This window comes from Vicugna pacos, chromosome 13 (assembly GCF_048564905.1).
Source record: "Vicugna pacos chromosome 13, VicPac4, whole genome shotgun sequence".
Lineage (NCBI taxonomy): Eukaryota > Metazoa > Chordata > Mammalia > Artiodactyla > Camelidae > Vicugna > Vicugna pacos.
In genome coordinates, this window is record NC_132999.1 from 38808751 (window position 1) to 38830339 (window position 21589).

Sequence of the window (21589 nt, forward strand, 5' to 3'; positions counted from 1 at the left end):
AAATACAGGTTAAAAATCCTCACAAACCTAAGAATATTATCTTATATTCACTTAAGTGGAATATAAAAACTAACTTTATTTTCCCCCCTTAACTTTCATGTCAGAATGATAGGGTTTTAACACACACACACTCTCTCTCTCAATCCTTTTCCTCCCTCCCAATATGCTGAGTTTTTCTGCTGAGAAAGAGTTTAAAATATATAATTGACACAGAAGTGGTATTTCCAATTAACAGTTAACTAACTGCAATGTTTAAATACTGCAATTTTCCTTTAATGGCTTGAACTGTCCTCAGGCTTCATTTTGCTTTATTTAGGACAACAGGCATTTACATTGCAATGAAGATGAAGATTCCACGTGAAATTTCAGAATTTGCTGTATTTGGTTACCATTATTTGTAATATCTAACAGACCATACCATTACACTTTAGCAGAATACTCTCACCTAACATGATACACAGGAACTAAAATAAAAGACCATAGTTTGTGGTAAAAACAAAAAGTTTTCTAAATTTTTCATCTGTTCAAAATATAGTTTATTCTGAGTAAGAATGATGTGCATAATTCTTTATTACCAATAGATATGCATTTATTATACCAAAATTACTTTTTAAAAGTAGCACTGAATACTCTTTTAGAACTACAATGGAATTTTTAAAATAATTTTAAAACTTAGAATGCTTTATCTTTTAAGGTAAAACTATCCTGAGTCCACATCTTGAAATCTACAATACAGAAATATTAGCACAAGATGTTCACTATTTAAAATAAACAGCAAAGAGATTTGGCCAAATAATTTACGGTGCAACCATGTAACAGAATAACAGGAGTCATCAAGGAAGATCAACATACGCAATCCTAGACAAATGTCCATGACAAAATTAATTTTTTTAAAAGCTGCAAAAAACAGGATCTCATTTTTGTTTATTAAAAAATCCATATCAGAGTATATTTTTATATCCGTAAAGAAAAGGTCTGGAAATATTACACAAGCTGTAAACAGTGGTTGAAAATGTTCCGTCTATAGCCTGCTCTAGTAAAACCATTCTCTTAGCAAAAGTATCCTCAAAACTGTCTGCTGACTTGTCCATTTATCACCTAAAATAAGAAAACTTCAGGGTTTTATCTTTTAGATTTCAACAGGAATCATGTCATATTTATCTGTACCTCTACTGGATTTATTTTATTGAAGACACATTCAAAAATGTATTCTAAATATCTGATAAACACTGGGAAAAGCCACACAGGTGGAAGAAAAAAGGTACATATTTTATTCAGGCATATAATCTAAGAAAAGAATGAAAAAATATGAGAAATACTCTCTCTGCAAAGGATACTAATACAAATAGTACTAAAAGCCCTAATAAGAATTAGTACATTTGACCTACTAGACGGTCTTATGCCAGGACAATACTACTAGCAGGCCTGAAAACACAGACTGACAAAATCAATGTGGTATGTATGAAAGATACTTTTAACAGTTGTATAAATATGTGAAGAATTAGGACCACATTATAGGGATTTAAAAAGGCCAAGAACATGACAAAGAATTCTCCCAAAGAGAAAATGGATTTAGATTAACATTACATCATTTCATTTTGGGTTACATATCCCAAAAGAAAGAAATTTCCAGATAATGAGGTGTGTCTGTTAACATGCAAATCTTTACCCATGCCTACATGAAACAGGTCCAGGCTACGAAGGAGTCTGTGTCCTCAAGAAATCAGTTAAACAAAGCAAGCTCTAGGTATGAGGCTAGGTGTAACTTTGGGCAAACTAACCTCACTATGCCTGTCTCCCCATTTGTAAATGGAGATTCAAACGATCTCTACGTTATAAGGTCTGCAATTTGATTAAAAGATACAAAATGTAAAACTTAATGTAGATCAGTGTTTGGCACATAATTAATGACAATAAATAAATGGTAGCTATTTTACTTATTATGTCTATTTTCTTTAAATAGTCTTTCTATCTCTACCAGTACCAGGCAAATTTGCTTCCTGTTGCTGGCAGTGCACTTGCTTGTCCTCCTACCTCACTCTCTCCTCCCCAACTTGCTACTTTCTGACCTGCTCATCTAAGAACGCTGATAATCAAGCTAACAGGAGAGCCAGCATAGCTCTCCTGTAAATAAAATCGATGAATAGACTCTCTGATGACTATTCTGGTTGTTTAAGAGATTTAGCATTGTAAGTCCCTGAAGGGTTAGGAGGAAATTACCAGATAAGTGTACTATGAATGATCCAAATACCTTATAACCATATACAATTTGATATTTTTAATAGTTTTATTCTAAAACATTGTTTTTGAAGAATGAAAACTTTTTTGTTGATTTCTAACTATGTAAAGGCTAACAAAATCAAATGAAAGAAAAAAAAACATTTTTAACACATTCCCTTCATATGGAAGGCTTCTTTCTCACAAATTAGAACTTCTTTTTGTTCTAATTTCCAATTTTAGTTTGCTGGAAAAAATTAACTAGGTATTTTGGACAACTAAATAGAGAACTTTTTTGAGCCCAAACCAACTCACCTGTAGAGACTGAAGGAAGAGTACCCAGGTTTCACATGGCAGTTCACTTTCAGACACTGAAAGCAGTAATTCAAAACAACTCCTACAATATAAATAAGTCAGTCAGTATGTAAAGGTGGTTATAGTCATAGTCAAGTACAGTATGACAGTAATACTAAATATACATTTTCTGTTTATTTAGACTATTTGAAATTTGCTTTTCACTCTTTAAAATTTTTCTTCAACACTGTTACATTAACTTTTCAACTTTAAAAAAGAAAAGAAAACTGTAAGTCTTTGTAATTATACTGTGGCTTTGGTACACTGCTAAAAATATAAACCTTTTAGAAATCACATTCTAAACAGTTTTTATTTAGTTTATTAGGTTGTAGGGAGGGTACCCATATAGGAACCATTCTGATTCTAGAAGGCGAAAACAAACACTCATGCTATGGTCAATTCAGCTGATAAAGTGATAAATATATGTAACTGTCATCTATATAGATTCTTCTCACTTGCAGAGGAAGCAAGGCCATTTCTTTACCTCTAACAAGTCAAGCAAGAAAAAAAGTTCTTTCTAACCTAATCATTACCCAGAAGAAATAATAAGAAGAATTTTAAAAAGGAAGTGTACAACAACTTGAAAAAACATCGCCTCAAAATGTCAGTCAACCAACACTTTTCTAAAATCTTACAGAATGTTACTTTACCCTTTAGGGATTAGCACAGGTAATACAGAAAGTGGAACTTATGAGGTGAAATAATGGGATTATAAACTTTGAATGTCTGTGTTCCATAAACGTATGATCTTAGAAGTTTTGGGCTTTGGACAATAGAAGAAAACAGGTAAGGCCAGAGAAAAATAAAATGGACCACACAGGCTAAAATTTATCCTACCAAACAATCTGTAAATTGAATCAAGCTGATTCTCCAACTAAAAACTAATATCTGTTGTATTTTTCCAATTAGCAAATAAAATTATAATAAAAGTATAATTTTGTCTGCTTTTAGACGGCCAAATATTAAAACAGCAGCTAAATTATTATGGACTTTTGGGAGGGTGAAAATCTTATACTTATACTATATTTTCTGCTAGTACAATTCTTAGTTCAAATTATATAATTGAACTGCAGAATTTCACAGTGTTTCCCCACCAAAGTGTTCCTCAAAGATCCCTACAGTTTCCAGATGCTCTGTCACTTAAACTGACCTATACCTAAGGACAGAGAGAAAATGCATCATTCTTGAATTCTAAGTGTTGAGTAGGAAAAAAGACTCTAGGGGCAACTAACGATTACACTGCTTGGCTGGAACTTCACTTATACCTTATCTTCTGAAAATGTGAATATGAAGGCTCAGAGCAAAGGAAATTTCATTCGAAATGAATGATGGTGCTTTGAAAAATGTGATGCCATAGTAAAGAGAAGTCAGGCAAACATTACAACTAAAAATACTCAATTTTAAGAATGATTTAAGTTCTTAAACTTACAGTACTAATCTGCCAAGCACTAAGAGGACATCTTCACACTCAGTAGTTAAATACGGGCGAGCACTGGCAAAGCTTTGGATGGCAAGTCGATATACCTCCAGAAGATACACAATATGTTCTGATGCATTCTTGTTGCTTGCATATTGCAATAAGGTCTGAAAAATAAAGATAAAGTTTTAATTATTAAAAAAAATAAAGACAGTGAAGCAAACAGACTTTGTTCTCAAATGCACTACCCCTTCCTTTGTTTCTAACAGATACATACACCTTTTATTTGTCTTTTTAGGCTCTGGTTTGTTTAGAGGATTCTATTTTCATCACTTAATGAATTGTTTCTGATGAGTTACAGAAAAGGCAGAACTGTTCTTTTGACATGAGAATAAATCTAAGAATAGAGCCACAAAATGCCTATAGTTATTCTCACTAGAGGTCTGGAGTTACCATCTCTGAAATTCAACGAGTTTCATTAATACTACATTAAATAGAGCACCAATACTACATGCCAAACACTAGCTATACAAGAATTAGACTATGATCCCTGCCTTGTACAAGAAAAGACTTATTCCTGAGTATGGCCCTCAGCCCTCAGCTCTACAGCTCCATAAAATCCACTTTTTTTCTAGACACATAGAACTGATTGGCTTAATTTACATTTACCAATTTATAAAAGATTGAGGTTATATTTTTATTTTTAATGAAGTTAATTTCAAAAAGTCAACATATATGCCAAATGCCAGTTTGTTTATAATGGGGGATAGTCATAGTACTACCTAGGGTACCCTATTCTCCATACTTTGATATCTAATAGGTTATTCTGTGAGTTCAAAATCTAAAACAAAAGAAAATGGAGCCACAATAAAGCCTTATAAATTACCTGTGTCTAACAGTAAGAATATATTCAAATTATAATGGAAAGTAAGATCATGTTCTCTCTGGACAGTGTGGAAAATCTGCCTCTAACAACTGAATAGGTTTTGCTTTTGCTTAATTGATATATCTTGTTAAGACTTGAATTATGCAAGGTTTTTTTCCCTCTAGAATATACATTCTCACTGGGCTAGAGAGTTAGGGCTACTTCAGAGGGCAACTTTTTCTTCAGTGAATTACATATGATTTGAATTACTTGCCCCTAGAATAGTCTCTTCAAGGATTCTTAACCTCCTGTCTTCTGATTTTTCTGCCTAGCAAACTACAAACAGCTGTGGTGACACTGCAGCATTCCACTGATTTTCTGCAATTTCTACAATAATAGCCCCTCTATCAGCTCTGATAATAAAGAACTGACCGGTCTTGATTACTCAGAAAAAAAATTACAGGGACATCTATGATAAACTATTTTACCATATACAGTAAAAGCTCTCCTAATACATTGGAATATCTGATCTTTACATATTTGAATGATTAAGCCAGTTAAGCTATTTTAGTACACCTATTCAATTAAATATCTTACTGCTTTATCAGTCACTTTAGAGAAGTGGGCTCTTTTCAGAAGTGGGCTGTATTTTCAGAAGAGTGCTGTGTCCTGATTTAACCAAACCCCAAATTTTAATAAAATAAGAAAAAAACTGAGTAACAGAGGATCACAAAACTGACCCCATAACAATCTTTTCCAGCTAAATGACTAGAGAGAAGGAACGCAGACTTGTGTGCTTATTTATTATGTAAATAATATTTCACATAATCTCTCTTAATAAATTTATTAAAATCTATGTCAGAAAGAAATTCGTTTTGGGTAACAAACTAACTATTGTCTGCACTGGTTAATCTGAAAACCAGAGAGCTTTAAAATTTATATTCAGTACCAGATTTTATGCTCCTTGAGGTCAGATATTATCTTATCAATCTTTATAGGCCTAACACTCCTCCACCTGCTTCCACCCCCATAGGATATTCTCAAGTTTCGCTAAATGTTTACTGAATACATTTACCACTTTACTGAATAAATTCACCATTTTATTCATCTGACAAATATTTAATGATAGCCTAAGATGTGGGGAGGGGCAGGGGAAGATATGGGGGCCTATCCTGGTGGATCTTTCAGAATGAGTCAACACAACATGATAGTTGAAACCACACATGCAAATTAACCAACTGCAGACTAAAGCATGAAAAGAGAAGGGAGTGCAAACAGATGAGGTTGTTCTTTCCACAGTCCACCTTCCCACTCAGAAGCTGCTGCCACCAATCTAATATCTTCTGACACAGACATTCCATTAAGACTCCCAACAAGTTACATATTTCAAAGATTCAAAATCCTATTAGGTTTTATGTTTACAGTTTGCCCTATACTGATTTATATATTTTTTTATATTCCTAAATCATCTTCCCCTCGTGCGTTAACTGAATTAAATAGTGAGGTCTCCTTAACATATCCACTATGCACATACTCTGGACATATGAAGAATTACTGGAATAATCATCTTCACTACCACCTTTTTTAAAAATGCAAGAGTAAGCTGAATGAATTATAGCCATCCAAGTAACATTTTAAGTACCTCATGTAATCCATCAGAAACCATAAAGAAAAATGGAGGCCTCTTATTTCTCTTTAGAAATTTAAATTTTAGACACCAGCAAAACAGAACAACAAAGGGGCAATAAATGACATTACCTCAACTTCACTGGCATTCTTCACAGACCAAATTAATGGCCTCTTATTTTTGTTTCCATAAACTCACTTATTCTACAAAGCTTACTATGTGGCAATACTGTGCTGGGTACTGGAGATGGAGACTATTCCTGCCGTTAAAGAACTAGGTATATGGAGAGGTGAAATAAATTAGCCCAATAAGGCATCTTTGATGATTTTATATATTTTTACTGGGGTGCTCTCATACATATCCCAAACCCTCAAGTCCTTTCTACATACTTCAACTTCCTGTTAGATATTTCCATCTGGATGTTCTATTCAAATCTAAAATTCAAGATGTTGAAAACAAACATCTTTCCCAGCAAAAATGCTCTTCCTTCTATGTTCCATCTGCCTCTTTTCAGGAGCCAGAGCTAAAAAAAAACTATCTTTGAAACCACCACACCACAGTTGGATTCAACCTCAGAAATACCTTTGTCTCCTGATCTTATGCTTTACCTCTACAGCCAATGACATTTATCAGGCCCTCAACATCCCTCACCTGGAATATTACAATAGTTTACTTCTCAAGGCTAACTACCCTCCAGTTTTGTATATGTGTTATAATCAGAACTTATTCGTACATAATAAATTAATGCACAGAAAAAAAATGAAGCAACTCAGCTAATATGATTACTAGCACTGGGGCAATAGTAGGATTACAAAGAATTTTTTAATATATTTTTGAACTTCTCTCTAAATTTTTTTTAATAAGTCTTACTACATTTACAATGAAGGAAAGAATACCTCCCCTCACCCCAATTCTATCTGCATTCCTCACTACATAGTTTCAAAGAGGCTAGTAGCAGCCAGACTATTCTCTGAAACTACTGAGAAGGGAGCATTTTCTTCAGGATGGTCATATTTTATGCAGGGACGCATTTCAATTTAAAACTCAAATAGTTCAGCACTAATTTTCCCAGTGGTATAATCACAGTTATTATTTCAGAGCACACAGTATGTGCTAGACATTTTCCTAAGAGCTTTACACGCTACTAAACACTTGACACAGCAACCCTACGAGCTAAGTGATTTATCATCAGCCCATTTAAAAAATGAAGAAACAAAAGCACAACTATTTTAGGTGTGTGTTTAAATTCTGCTTTTCCCCCCTAAGCATTACCTTTCATCTTTTGCAGCAAGTAGTATCATGGTCATCATTTGGCCTTCTTCCTAAGAGTTTACAGCATCTAATCTCCATTTAAAGTGACTGCTTCTGTGGAAAGTTTTCCAGCAATGGTGCTGATTAACACCTCATACTTTAGAATGCTGGTAATTCACAAAGAAATGACAAAAGGTATCTGGTACTTATTGTCAAAGCTGCATGTCCTATAGTAACAGGAAATTATATGACTTAACAGAGGAGGATTTGCATTATTTCAAATCTTGCATATAAAGTGAGAAACTTTATTGATTTTAATTTTTCAACACACGAAATTCCCAGAGTTAAACAGATTTGAGTAAAATGTGATTGCACTATGGCAGACAGATTTCCAGCAGAGGAATTCTGAAGTATGGGTCAAGTTTGAAAATGCAAAAATGAGGGCAACAGGACTCTAAGTAGACAGCAACTTGAACAAAGTCAGAAAAAACTACTAGAACAAAAATAGGGCAAATGATGACAAGACTTAACATCACTCAGTGAGGAAACACAGGAGGTTCCCCTCAAAGAGACTAAGCTAGGTGTGAGATGAAATGGAATGCGAAAAGAAACAGCTGGCTGCTTGGGAAAGTAGCTAAAGTAAAACTTTAAAGTCCTTTATATATGTTGCTATTAGGCCCCACCTCACACTTCCTATATTGGTTACAGTTGGTTTCTTAAACCCAGAACTATGACTTACTTATTATTACTCTATTTACCTATCTATTCATCCATCCTGATTTAATTCCACTGGAATTCAATGGCATATTAAAATGGATTATACAACATGACCAAGTGGGATTTATTCCTTCAATTCAAGGATGGTTTAACAAATGAAAATTGATCAGTGTAATATACCACATTAAGAGAATGAAAAGAAAAACCTCACATGATCATCTCAACTGATTCAGAAAGGGTGTGTGAAAAATTCAACAACTTTTCACAATAAAAAAAAAAAACACTCAACAAACTAGGAACAGAAAAAAACTATATCAACATAATACAGACCAAAAATAGAAAATCCTAACATTATACTAAATGGTGAAAGACCGAAGCTTTTCCTTTAAGATCAGGAACAAGAATGCCAACATTCACCACTTCTATTCAACATAGTACTGGAAGTCCTAGTGAGAGCAATTAGGCAAGAAAAAGAAATAAAAGGCATCCAAATTGGAAAGAAAGGTAAAAGTATCACTGTTTGTAGATGACATGATTTTATATGCAGAAAATGCCAAAGACTCCACACACACAAAAGTATTCAAATAACCAAATTCAGCCAAGTTGTAGGATACAAAATCAACACACAAAAATCAGTTGTGTTTTTATACACCAACAATGAATAATCTGGAAAGAAAGTCAACTATTCCACTTACAACCGCATCGGAAATACACTTAGGAATAAACTTAACCAAGGAAGTAAAAGACTTGCACGCTGAAAACTACAAAAACTTGATGAAAAAAATTAAAGACACAAACAAATGGCAAGACATGACGTGGAAATGTTCATGGATTGAAAGATTTAATACTGTTAAGAGGTCAATATTACACAAAGCAATCCACAGATTCAGTGCAATTTCTATCAAAATTCCAAAGACCCCCCCACACACACACCCTTTTTAAGCCAAAACAGAAAAAACCCATCCTAAGGTCAATACAGAATCTCAAGGGACACTGAATTGCCAAAACAAGCTTGAATAAGCAGCACAAAGTTGTAGACTTCACACTTCCTGACTTCAAAATTTACTACGAAGCTACAGTAATCAAAGCAGTGTGTACTGGTGTAAAGACAGACATACCGAACAACAAAAAAGAACAGAGTTTCAAAATAAACCCTTGCATATATGACCAAATGATTTTCCACAAGGGTGCCAAGACCATTTAATGGAGAAGAGGATCATCTGTTTTCAAAAATGGTGTTGGGAAAACTGGATATCCATATGCAAAAAAAACGAATTAAATCTAAGATCAGTCTCCCAAGGCAAAAGAAATAAGAGAAAAAATAAACAAATAGGACCTATTAAACTTAAACACTTTTGCGCAACAGAGGAAACCATTAACAAAACGAAAAGACAACCTATGGAATGGGAGAAAATATTTGCAAATGATGCAACCAAAAAGGGATTTATATCCAAAACATACAAACAGCTCATATAACTCAGTATTAAAAAACAAACCAATCAAAAAATGTCTAGACATCTCTCAAAAAAAAGATATAAAATGGCCAATAGACATGAAAAGATACTCAACATCACTAATTATTAGAGAAATGCAAATCAAAACCACAATGAGATATCACCTCACACCACTGAGAATGGCCATATCAAAAAGTTTACAAATAATAAATGCTGGAGAGAGTATGGAGAAAAGGGAACCCTCCTACACTGTTGACAGGAATATAAATTGATGCAGTCACTATGGAAAACAGTATGGAGGTTCCTCAAAAAACTAAAAGTAGAGCTATCATATGATCCAGCAATCCCACTCCTGGGCATATACCTGGAAAAGACAAAAAACCCCTCAAATTCAAAAAGATACATGCACTGCAATGTTCATAGCACTATTTATAATACCCAAGACATGAAAATAACCCAACTGCCCATCAAGAGACAACTGGCTTAAGAAGATGTGGTGTACATGTATGTACAAACACACACAGAGGAATATTACTTAGCCATAAAAAAGAATGAAATATTGCCATCTGCAACAACATGAACAGACCTAAAGAATATCATACTAGGCAAAGTCAGTCAGACAAAGAAAGACAAATATATGACATTACTTATATGAGGAATCTAGAAAATAATACCGATGAATCTATATACAAAGCAGAAACAGATCCACAGACATTGAAAACAAACTTATGGTTACCAAAGGGACAATGGGAGGGAGAGGAGGAATAAATCAGGAGTATGGAATTAATAGATACAAACTACTATATATGTAATAGATTGTAGCAACGAAGACTTACTATATAGCACAGGCCATAGTCAATAGCTTGTAATAACCTACAGTGAAATATATAAAAAATTGAATCACTTTGCTATACACCTGAAACTAACATAATATTGTAAATCAACTATACTTCAATTTAAAGAAAAAGAAAGAGCGAAAGAAAGAGCAGACCTAAGCGCTAAAACCCTAAAACTCTTGGAAGAAATGGGGAAAGCTGCAGATTGGACTCTAAAGTGATTTCTTAGACATGATATGAAAAGCACAGGTAACAAAAGTAAAAACAGATAAACTGAACTTTATAAAAATTTAAAACTTTGTACACCAAAGGACACTATCCATATGGTATGGTAAAAAGATAAACCGCAGAACAGGAGAAAATATTTGCAAATCATCTATCTGTTAATGGATTAATATCCATGATATACAAATAAGCCTTAAAACTCAACAACAAAAAAACAAATAACCCAATTAATAATGGGCAAAGGACTTGAACAGCCATCTCTCCAAAGAAAATATACAGTCAACAAACACAGGAAAAGCGGTTTAACATCAGTAAGTAGAAAATACAAACCAAAATTACAATGAGATACCATTTCACACTCATCAGGATGGTTATTATTAAAAACAAACAGAAAATAACAACTGTTGGCAAGGACATAGAGAATTTGGAACCCCTGTGTACTGTTGGTGGCAATGCAAAATGGTGCATCCACTGTGCAAAATGTATGGTGGTTCCTCCAAAAATTAAATAGAATTATCATATGATCCAGTCATTTCACCACTCGATACATACCCAAATGAAAGCAGGGACTTTAAGAGATATTTGTACCCATGTTTATAGTAGCATTATTTACAACAGGTGTAAGCAACCCAAGAATTCATCAAGAGATGAATGGATAAACAGACTGTGGTATATAAACACAGTGGAATATTACTCAGCCTTAAAAAGGAAATTTGACACATGCTACAAAAATGGATGAATCCTGAGGCCACTATGCTATGTGAAATAAGAAAATCACAAAGAGACATATGTTTCCACTTATATGATGGTCATAGTCAAATTCATAGAGACAGAAAGTAGAATGGTCAATACCAGAGCATCTAATGGGTTCAGAGATTCAGTTTGGGAAGACAAAAATGTTCTGAAGATGAACGGTGGTGATGGTTGCATAACAACGGGATATACTTAAGCCACTGAACTGTATACTTAAAATGGTTAATATGGCAAATTTTATATTATACATAAATTACCACAATATAAAAAAATGCAAAAAAAAGTTAACTTTATGTCTCAAGATTTAAGATTAGCAATTTTCAAGAAACAGACGTGGGTGAGCATACAATAGTAAGACTGGGGAAAGAGAGGAGCATAAATTCAATATCTCCCATTTCTGTTTAGTATATCACTATTACTAAAATGACTGATCTACAATACTTCTTACATCTGGAGATTTTAAAATCCAAGATTTATTACACTGGGAAAATGGATTAGAATTCCAAGGCAGTTGTGTAGGACAGTGAAATAACAAGCCTTTTGGCTGTGGATTCAAACCTCTACCCTCATCATTTGCCAACTAATCTCTCTGGGTCTTTTTTTTTTTTTATCACTTAACTGAACTAAGTACTCATTTTGCACCAGACATTGTGCAATACAGCTTAAAAATAAACTGCAGTAAAAACATATTAAAAAATTTACCATCCTAACCATTTTTAAGAATACAGTTCTGTGGCATTAAGTTTATTTATACTGTTATGCTACCATCACCAATATCCACAGAACCCATCTCATCTTGCAAAATGGAAACTGAACCTATTAAACAATGACTCCTCATTCCCTCTTCCCTCCAGCCCCTGGCAAACACAATTCTTCTGCTGGTCTCTATGTGTAATATAGTGTTCATAATATATTTTCTGTTTGAAAAAGCAACACAAGAATGAATAATGGTGAGAAGAGGGTATAGCTCAGTGGTAGAGTGTGTGCTCAGCATGCACAAGGTCCTGGGTTCAATCCCCAGTACCTCCATTAAAAAAAAAAAGTAAATAAATAAAAACCCAATCACTTCCTCCCCTTGCCTTAAAAAGAGGAATAATGGCGTCAGGGTATGCAAATAGATCAATGGAACAGAAGAGAGTCCAGAACTAGACCCACATACATATGGCTAATAGATTTTCAGTAAGGTACAAAGGCAATTTCTTAATTCAATGATGAAGTACTCCTTTCAACAAATGATGCTAGAACATTTAGACACTCATATTTTTGAAAAAAATTCCACCCATCCCTCACACAATACACAAAAATTAACTCCAAATGGATCATAGATCTAAATGTAAAACCTAAAACACTAACATTTCTAGAAGAGAACACAGAAAAAACTTTGTGCTCTTGGGTTAGGTAGATTTCTCAGATATAACATGAAAAACATAACTGACAAAAGAATAAGTTTATAAATTGAACTTACCAAATTAACAACTCGTATTACTCAAAAGTCACTGTTAAGAGAATAAAAAGGCAAACCACAGCCTAGGTGAACACATACCAACAAGCCATGGCTCGGCTGCCTTTGTGCCCATTTAGTAATGTAGGACTTTTCTTTCTTGTTAATGTCTCACCCAGTTTTTCCTTGAAGTTCTTGACGGATCTCACATGAGTTCACCAACAGTTCTGTTCAGAATGTGACAGCCAGCATGTTGTTCTGCCTCAGTTCATCTTTGTTGTGATCTGCGCTCTTTAAGCTGGTGGAGAGCACCTCAGGCTTTCCCCATGCCCACATCACCACAATGGAATGTTTCACAGCCAAAGGTGTTCCCACCAGAGACCCCAAGTGAACCTGAGGCAGAATGTGCATAACTTAAAAGTGATACAAATCACCATTCCCAATCTGTCTACCCTTTGTGGTCTAAGCCACATTTAAAAAAGAAAAAAAAATACATTCAGTAAAGAGCAAGGGTTCAGAAATACACACACACCCCTCTCAAAAGTCAACAATAAGAAAACAAGCTATCTATTTCTTTAAATGTGTAAAAGAGTTGAAAAGATACTTTCCCAAAGAAGATACACGATTGGTAAATAAGCACATGAAAAAATACTCAATATAGTAAGTCATTAGGGAAATGCAAATGAGAATCACAATGAGCTGCCACTAGTTTTAGAATGGCTAAAATTAAAAAGACTGGCCAACTCAGCCATAAAAAAGAATAAAATTATGCCATTTGCTGCAACATGGATGGACCTAGAGATCATCATCCTAAGTAAGCCAGAAAGAGAAAACATGTATGTACCATATATCACTTACATGTGGAATCTTGAAAAAAAAAAAAAGATACAAATAAACTTATTTACAAAACAGAAACAGACTCACAGACATAGAAAACAAACTTATGGTTACCAGGAGGGAAGGGGGGTGCAGTAGATAAATTGGGAGTTTGAGATTTGCAGATACTAACTGCTATATATATAGTAGATAATCAACAAGTTTATACTGTTTAGTACACGGAACTATATTCAATATCTTGTAGTAAGCTATAATGAAAAAGAATATGCAAAAGAATATATGTATGTATACGTATGACTGAAACTTTATGCTGTACATAAGAAATTGATACAACATTGTAAACTGACTTTACTTCCATTAAAAAAAGACTGGTCACACCAAGTGTTGATCAGAAGGTGGAAAATAAGAACTCTCATATATTGTTGATAGGAATGTAAAATGATACAATTACTCTGAAAAACCGGACATGTGACCCACCCATTTCACCTAGATACTTACCCAAGAGAAAGAGAAAGCATTTGTTCACACAAAGACCCATACATGAATGTTCACTGAAGCTTTGTCTGCATAAGACAAAAACTGGAAACAAGCCAACTCTATCAACAGGTGAATGAACAAATTATTACATAACCATACAATGAATAATTATCAATAAAAGGAATTGTTAGTATATATAACAACATAAATGAATTTCAAAATAATTATACTGAGTAAAAGAAACCAAAAAGAGACAGTAGTTTTATTTATGTAGAATCCTAAAAACTGCAATCTAATCTATAGAGATAGAAGGACAGCTGAATGAGGATAGGACGTGTAGGAGGAAATACAATGGGGTAGGAAGAAACTTCTAGGAGTGATGGATATACATCTTGAATATGGTTTCATGGGTATGAATTATTCAAATTATCAAATTATTCATTTCAAATATGAGCAGTTTATTGTATGTCAATTATATCTCAATAAAACTTTTTTAAAGACAAATGGACAAAATCATAAAGAGAACTTTAATAAATTTTATCTTTCAAATGTCAGATTTATTTTTACAGAAAAAAATGTAAAGTTTCTGTGCATAATGATAACATAAAAAGTGAAAGGATAAACTGATGAGACGATAATTCTAAAGTAATGACCAACAAATAATTCATGTCTAGAATACATAATTTCATTAAAACTGTTAAGAAAAAGACAACCCAGTTTTTCCGGTCAAGATGGCAGAGTAGTAGGACCACGAGCTCTCCTTTCCTCACGACCACAACTGATTGCTAAACAACCATCCAAAAAAAAGAGACTGGAAACCTACCAAAAAGGATCTTCAACTGGAAACATAAACAGGGAACCACAGCTGGACAACAGGAGAGGCATGATTGTGATATGATCAGGTCCCATACCCCCAAAGGTGGGGGACCCACAAGCTGAAGAACAATTAAGCCACAGAGGCCTTCCCACAGGAGTGAGAGTTCTAAGCCCCACATCAGGCTCCCCAGCCTGGGGTTCCACTCCAGCACTGGGAGGAGGACGAGACCCCAGGACATCTGGTTTTGAAGACCAGTGGGGCTTAACTCCAGGAGCCCCGTGGGACTGGGAGAAACAGAGACTTCATTCTTTTGGGAAGCCTATACAGAATTTCGCATGCACCAGGTTCAAGGGCAGAGGCAGTGATTTCATAGGAACCTGGGCCAGACTTGGCAGCTGGTTTTGGAGGACCTGGGGACAACTGAGGCTCACCTAGGGGACATAAAAGCTCTGGTGAACATCCTGGGAGTGTTCGTCTACATGAGCTTTCCTGGAGGCTGATACCTTGACTGGATCACTAGCACAAGGACCTAGCCCGACCAAATAGCCTGTAGGCTTAAGGGCTGGGAAGCCTCAAGCCAAACAACAAACTGGGTGGGAACATAGTCCCTTCCATCAGCAGACATCCTAAGCCACACACACCTCTAGACAGGGCCCTACCCACCAGAGATCCAGGACCAAGCTTCACCCAGCAGTGGGCAGGCACCGGATCCTCCTGCCAGGAAACCCGCATAAGTCTCTAGTCCAGTCTCATCCACCAGGGACAGATAACAGAAATAAGAAAACAACAATCCTAAACCTGTGGAAGGAATCCACAAACACAGGCCAGACTCTACTCTGGAACCAGCTGGACCCAGCTCTTGGATGACAAGAGAGGAGTGTACTCCTGGGACGCACAGGATGTCTCCTACAGAGGACCACTTTTTCAAGGTCGAAAACGTAACTAATCTACCTAAAAATACAAATAGAAAGATAGACAATATGAAGTGGCAGAGAAGTATCTTCCAGACAAAACCTCAGAAGAAGAAATAAGTGATGAAGAGATAGGCAACTTATCCAAGAGTTTAAAGTAATGATGGCAAAGATGTTCAGAGAACTCAACAGGAGTATAGATGCACAATGCAAAGTTTTTAGCAAAAAGATGGAAAATGTAAAGAATACCCAGAGTTGAAGAATAAAATCACTGAAATAAGTAACACACTAGAAGGAACCAAGAATAGACTAAATGAGGCTGAAGAACGGATCAGTGAGCTAGAAGACAGATTAGTGGAAATCACTAAGGCAGAAGAGAAGAAAAAAGAATGAAAAGAAATGAGGATAGTTTAAGAGAACTCTGGGACAATATGAAATGCACTAATAGTCACATTACAGGGGTCCCAAAAAGAGAAAGGACCTGAGAAAATTTTTGAAGAGATGATAACCAAAAACTTCCCCAACTTGGGAAAAACAGTTCCCCAGGTCCAGGAAGCAGACTTCCAGACAGGGTCAACCCAAAGAGGAACACCCCAAGGCACAAAGTATTGACAAAAATGAAGGACAAAGAGAAATTATTAAAATTAGCAAGAGAAAGGCAACAAATAACAATACAAGGGAACTCCCATAAGATTATCAGCTAATTTTTTCAGCACAAACTCTACAGGCCAGAAGAGAGTGGCACAATATATTTAAAGTGACAAAAGGGAACAACTTACAACCAAGAATACTCTATCCAGCAAGGCTCTCCTTCAGATTTGAGGGAGAAGTCAAAAGCTTCACAGATAAACAAAAGCTAAAAGAATTCAGCACCACCAAACCAACTTTACAACAAACGTTTAAGGAACTTCTCTAGTCATCAAATCATAAGAAAAGAGAACAAAAATAAGAAAGAGAGAAAGAAGACCTAGAAAAGAATGCTCTGGCAATTCAGGGTCTTTTATGGTTCCATTAATTTTGGAATTGTTTGTTCTAGTTCTGTGAAAATGTCATGATTATTTTGACAGGGGTTGCATTGGATCTGTAACTTGCTTTGGGTAGTACAGCCATTTTGATAATGTTGATTCTTTCAACCCAAGAGCACAAGATAGCTTTCCACTTCTTTGTATTGTCTTCAATTTCCTTCATCAATGTTTTACAGTTTTCAGAGTACAGGTAATCAATCTCCTTGGTTAAGTTTATTTCTAGGTATTTTGTTGTTTTTGATGCAATGGAAATGTTTATGACAGTTACAAAATTCTTCTGGCTTTTGAAATTAAAAAAAAAAGTGAACAAAGGGCCACACATGACAAAATACTCTTTTTTATGGGTGAGTTGTATTCCACTGCACATATATGCTACATCTTCTTTATCCATTCATCTATTGATGTGCACTTAGGATGCCTCTATATCTTGGCAATTTTAATGTTGCTGTTAATAGTGGGGGGTGTGTATCTTTTTGAATTAACATTTTTGTTTTTCTTGGATATTTGCCCAGGATGGAATTGCTGGGCCATATGGTGGTTCTATTTTTAGGTTTCTGAGAAATCTCCATATTGTTTTCCATAGTGGCTGCACCAATTTACATTCCCACCAACAAGGTACAAGGGTTCCCTTTTCTCTACATCCTCACCAATATTTGTTATTTGTGTTCCTTTTGACGATGGCCATTCCGACAGGTGTGAGATGATATCTCATTGTGATTTTGATCTGCATTTCCCTGATATTAGTGACGTTGAGCAACTTTACATGTTCCTGCTGGCCATCCTCTTTTGGAAAAATGTCTGTTCAGTTCTTCTGCCTGTATCTTAAATGGGTTGGATCACTGTTTCCTTTTTGATTAAAGTACAGTTGATTTAAAATGTAGTAGTTTCTGGTGTACAGCATGGATGGACTTGGAGGGCATAATGCTAAGTGAAATAAGTCATACAGGGAAAGACAAATACTGTAAGATATCACTTACATGTGGAATCTAAAAAAAATACAACTAGTGAATATAACAGAAAAGAAACAGACTCACAGATGTAGAGAAGGAACTTACTGTTTACCAGTGGGGAGAGGGAAGGAGGAGGAGCAAGGTGGAGGTGGAGGATTAAGAGGTACAAACTATCGGGTATAAAGTAAGCCACATTTTATAATAACTATAAATGGAGTATAACCTTTAAAACTTGTGAATCACTATATTGTATACCTGTAACATCATATTGTTCAACTATACTTTAATTTAAATAATATGATACTATAAAATAAATATATAAATTTAAAAAAAGACAACCCAAACGAAAAATGAGCAAGAAATAAGAAAAGGCAATTCACAAGAGGATATTTGAATAACAATAAATATAACCAAAAAGATAAACAACTCCTCACAAGGAAACAAAAAAAAATTAAAACCACAATGAGATACCACAGTCTACCCACAAAATGGCTAAAATTAAACTGTCTGACTACATGAGTATTGGGCAAGAATGTGGGGCAATGGTAACTTTAAGACACTGATAAATGGCATTAACTGCTACAAATACTTTGAGAATAATTTGACAGTATTTATTATAGCTGAAGACAGCCCTATATAAGAATCCAGCAATACCACTGTAAGCATATACCCTAAAGAAATCCTTACAACCGTGTATAAAGATATACTGGAAAGCTATCCACCCGGGTAGTTTATATGAATGTCTCTAAATCCATCAATAAAAGAATGGACAGATGTACTCTGATATATTTACATAATGAAATATTATACACCAGTGAAAATGAGTGCATCAAAGCTATACATACCAAAATAGATAAATCTTAGAAAACACTATGTTGAATTCAAAAAGTTTCAGAACAATACATACAGTATACCATTTAAGTTGGAAAACATACAAAATAATACTACACATTATATTAAATACACAAAATACAAAATAGAGAGATGCAGGAGAATGATTAAATACCAAAGTCAGGATGGTGGCAGGAGGTAGACGGTATTTGTGAAAAGGTTCATAGGTAGCTTCAATCATTTTATTTCTTAGGTTGTGTTCATTTTAGTACATTCTTTACAACTTGTATGTTAGAAAAATTTTGATTTTTTTTTTTAAGTAACATACTTCAAAGTTCTGAGCAAAAGTGATTTTCAACCCAGATTACTATACCTAGCCTAACTAACACAATCAAGAGAGACGAGAGCCCTCCTCAGGAAGCTACTAGAGGGTGTTCCCCCACACCCAAAACAGGGCAGTAAAATAAGACAAAAACATGAGGGCCAGGAAACAAGCTCTAACAAAGGAAAGAAGCAAAGACAAGCACTGGAGCATAAGCTGATAAAATGAAAATTAATTTAAAAGGGTAACATGAGTACAACCATACAAAATCACAAGAAACATAAAGTGATAATGTCCCACTTATTCTTCACTGAAATTCAACAAATGATAACACCTTAGTGACTGCCTTTCAAAACTGTTTCTATACATTGTTTTGTAAAATGGGATACTATAGTTTTCTAACTTCTCTTTAAACAACAGAACTTGGATATCCTTTCATATCAATACATATAGCACTATCTTTTTGCTTATTTAAATTTTATTTGAAAAAATACAGAAATACAAAAAAAGTAAAATTCACACATAATTCTACCACTTTAAAATTTTATATGCAATAAAGAAGTGAAAGATCACATCTGTGTTCCATCTAATTCTACTACCAATACCTATTCCCAAATAACCCCGATAAATACAATTTGGTACATATGCCATAAATACATCAACAAAAGCTTTCTAATTCTTTGTAATAATCTCCTATGCTCAAATGTTTTATGGCTCTGAAATGTTCAAGGGATACTTATTTTTTGGCATTTCCAAACCTAAATTATCTTATAAAAGCCCTCATCCAATACAAGATGGATTCCTGGCATTCCTGCTCTCCTTAAATTACTAAGGTCTTCCCTTCTTAATCACACACTTGCTTCAAATTTTTAGCTTGGCAACCAACACCAATGAAGCTAATCATAGGAAAGTTGCATGGAAAATCATTTCTCTGTAATCTATACCAACTGGAAAGAGTATTAATGCTGCTTATTCAAAACCATTTATGTCAGACCTCAAAATTATAATGCAGTAGTCAGACATGGGAATTGTTTTCCTTATGTTCCTGTTAACCAAGGATAAACTAGTTGGAAGGTGAATAAATACACATAATCATCAAACACTGACTAATGCTCTATTTTGTCAATAATAAATGCAATAGGAAAAATTGCTTAATATTTATCTTTTCCACTAGATAATAAACTCACAGAGGGCAAGAACCACATGTTCTTTCATCACTGTTAACCAGAACCTAGCACACTGAGTAGCACACAGGAGGTATCCTCTCATTATTTGCTTTGATTATTTGCACTAATAGATTTGCTGACTTATTTTTGAAGTTTAATTTTTCAGATACATATCTTTGATTAGAGTGAATATACCTGTATATTAAAACAAATTCAACTAACTAGATTTGACTCCAAGTTCTCACTGCTTCATTCAAACCCTGTAAAGAAGGAGAACAGCATAATGTTGACCAAACTGCACTTGTGGGAATTTTGAAAAAGAAATGCCTAGATAGTATTTTTTTTACAAGGGTGTTCACATCAGATTACAATGGTAACACTAGTCTTGAATTTTGTTTGATAGCAAATAGATATGTCAAAGTTCAGCACTTTACTGATATTATAGCTATCATATAATATCCCGTAATATTGGTATTATAATTATTCTGATCCTAGGCTAACATCCTCAACTGTGAGGGAGTTTCCACCCTACACGTTTTAAGCTGGAAAGGGAATGGGCTAGATAACCTTCAAAGTTCTTCCCCCAAACATAAGATTCTACAATTTTATGAAAACATGGCCACCTTTTTCCCAAGGACTCAAATCCAATGTGTTACAAATTCAAATCACTTTTGATAAGCATATCTTAATAAAACATGTAATTTAAATGCCAAACAATAAATCAAGTTAAAGCCAGCATTCAAACTAATTAAAAAAAATTCATATAGAATAAGCTGATAGTTGCAACAGGTGAAATCCATTATACCTACTATAAACCACAAAAGGAATCTATATTGCTTCAATGTAATTTACTGTAAAATACACTTCCAGTCTACAAAGCTCATCACAGACTCTCTGAATCTAAAACTATAATAACAAATGCTTTGTAAGCATTTAGGAAACTTACCTTTTTCTTTCAATGAGCTGTACATTGACAGAAAAATGGAAAGCTTTGCTACATTAAGTATTTTTTAAAAAACAATATTCAAGATAGGAAATAAAGAAACTGGCATACTGGGTACCTATCTGCAGCTACCAAAAATTATGCTAAGTGTTA

General features: G+C 34.5%; 1 protein-coding gene across 1 annotated transcript in view; it reads right to left on the reverse strand.

Annotated features, from left to right (window-relative positions):
• The window catches only part of RLF (RLF zinc finger), a 71725-nt gene that overhangs the window by 40482 nt on the left and 9654 nt on the right, over nucleotides 1-21589 (reverse strand). Inside the window, exons 2-3 of the mRNA XM_072974689.1 lie at nucleotides 4001-4155; nucleotides 2533-2614 (exon numbers count right to left, since the gene is read on the reverse strand). Of these exons, the coding sequence (XP_072830790.1) occupies nucleotides 2533-2614; nucleotides 4001-4155 (237 nt within the window). The remainder of the gene's footprint in view (nucleotides 1-2532; nucleotides 2615-4000; nucleotides 4156-21589) is intronic.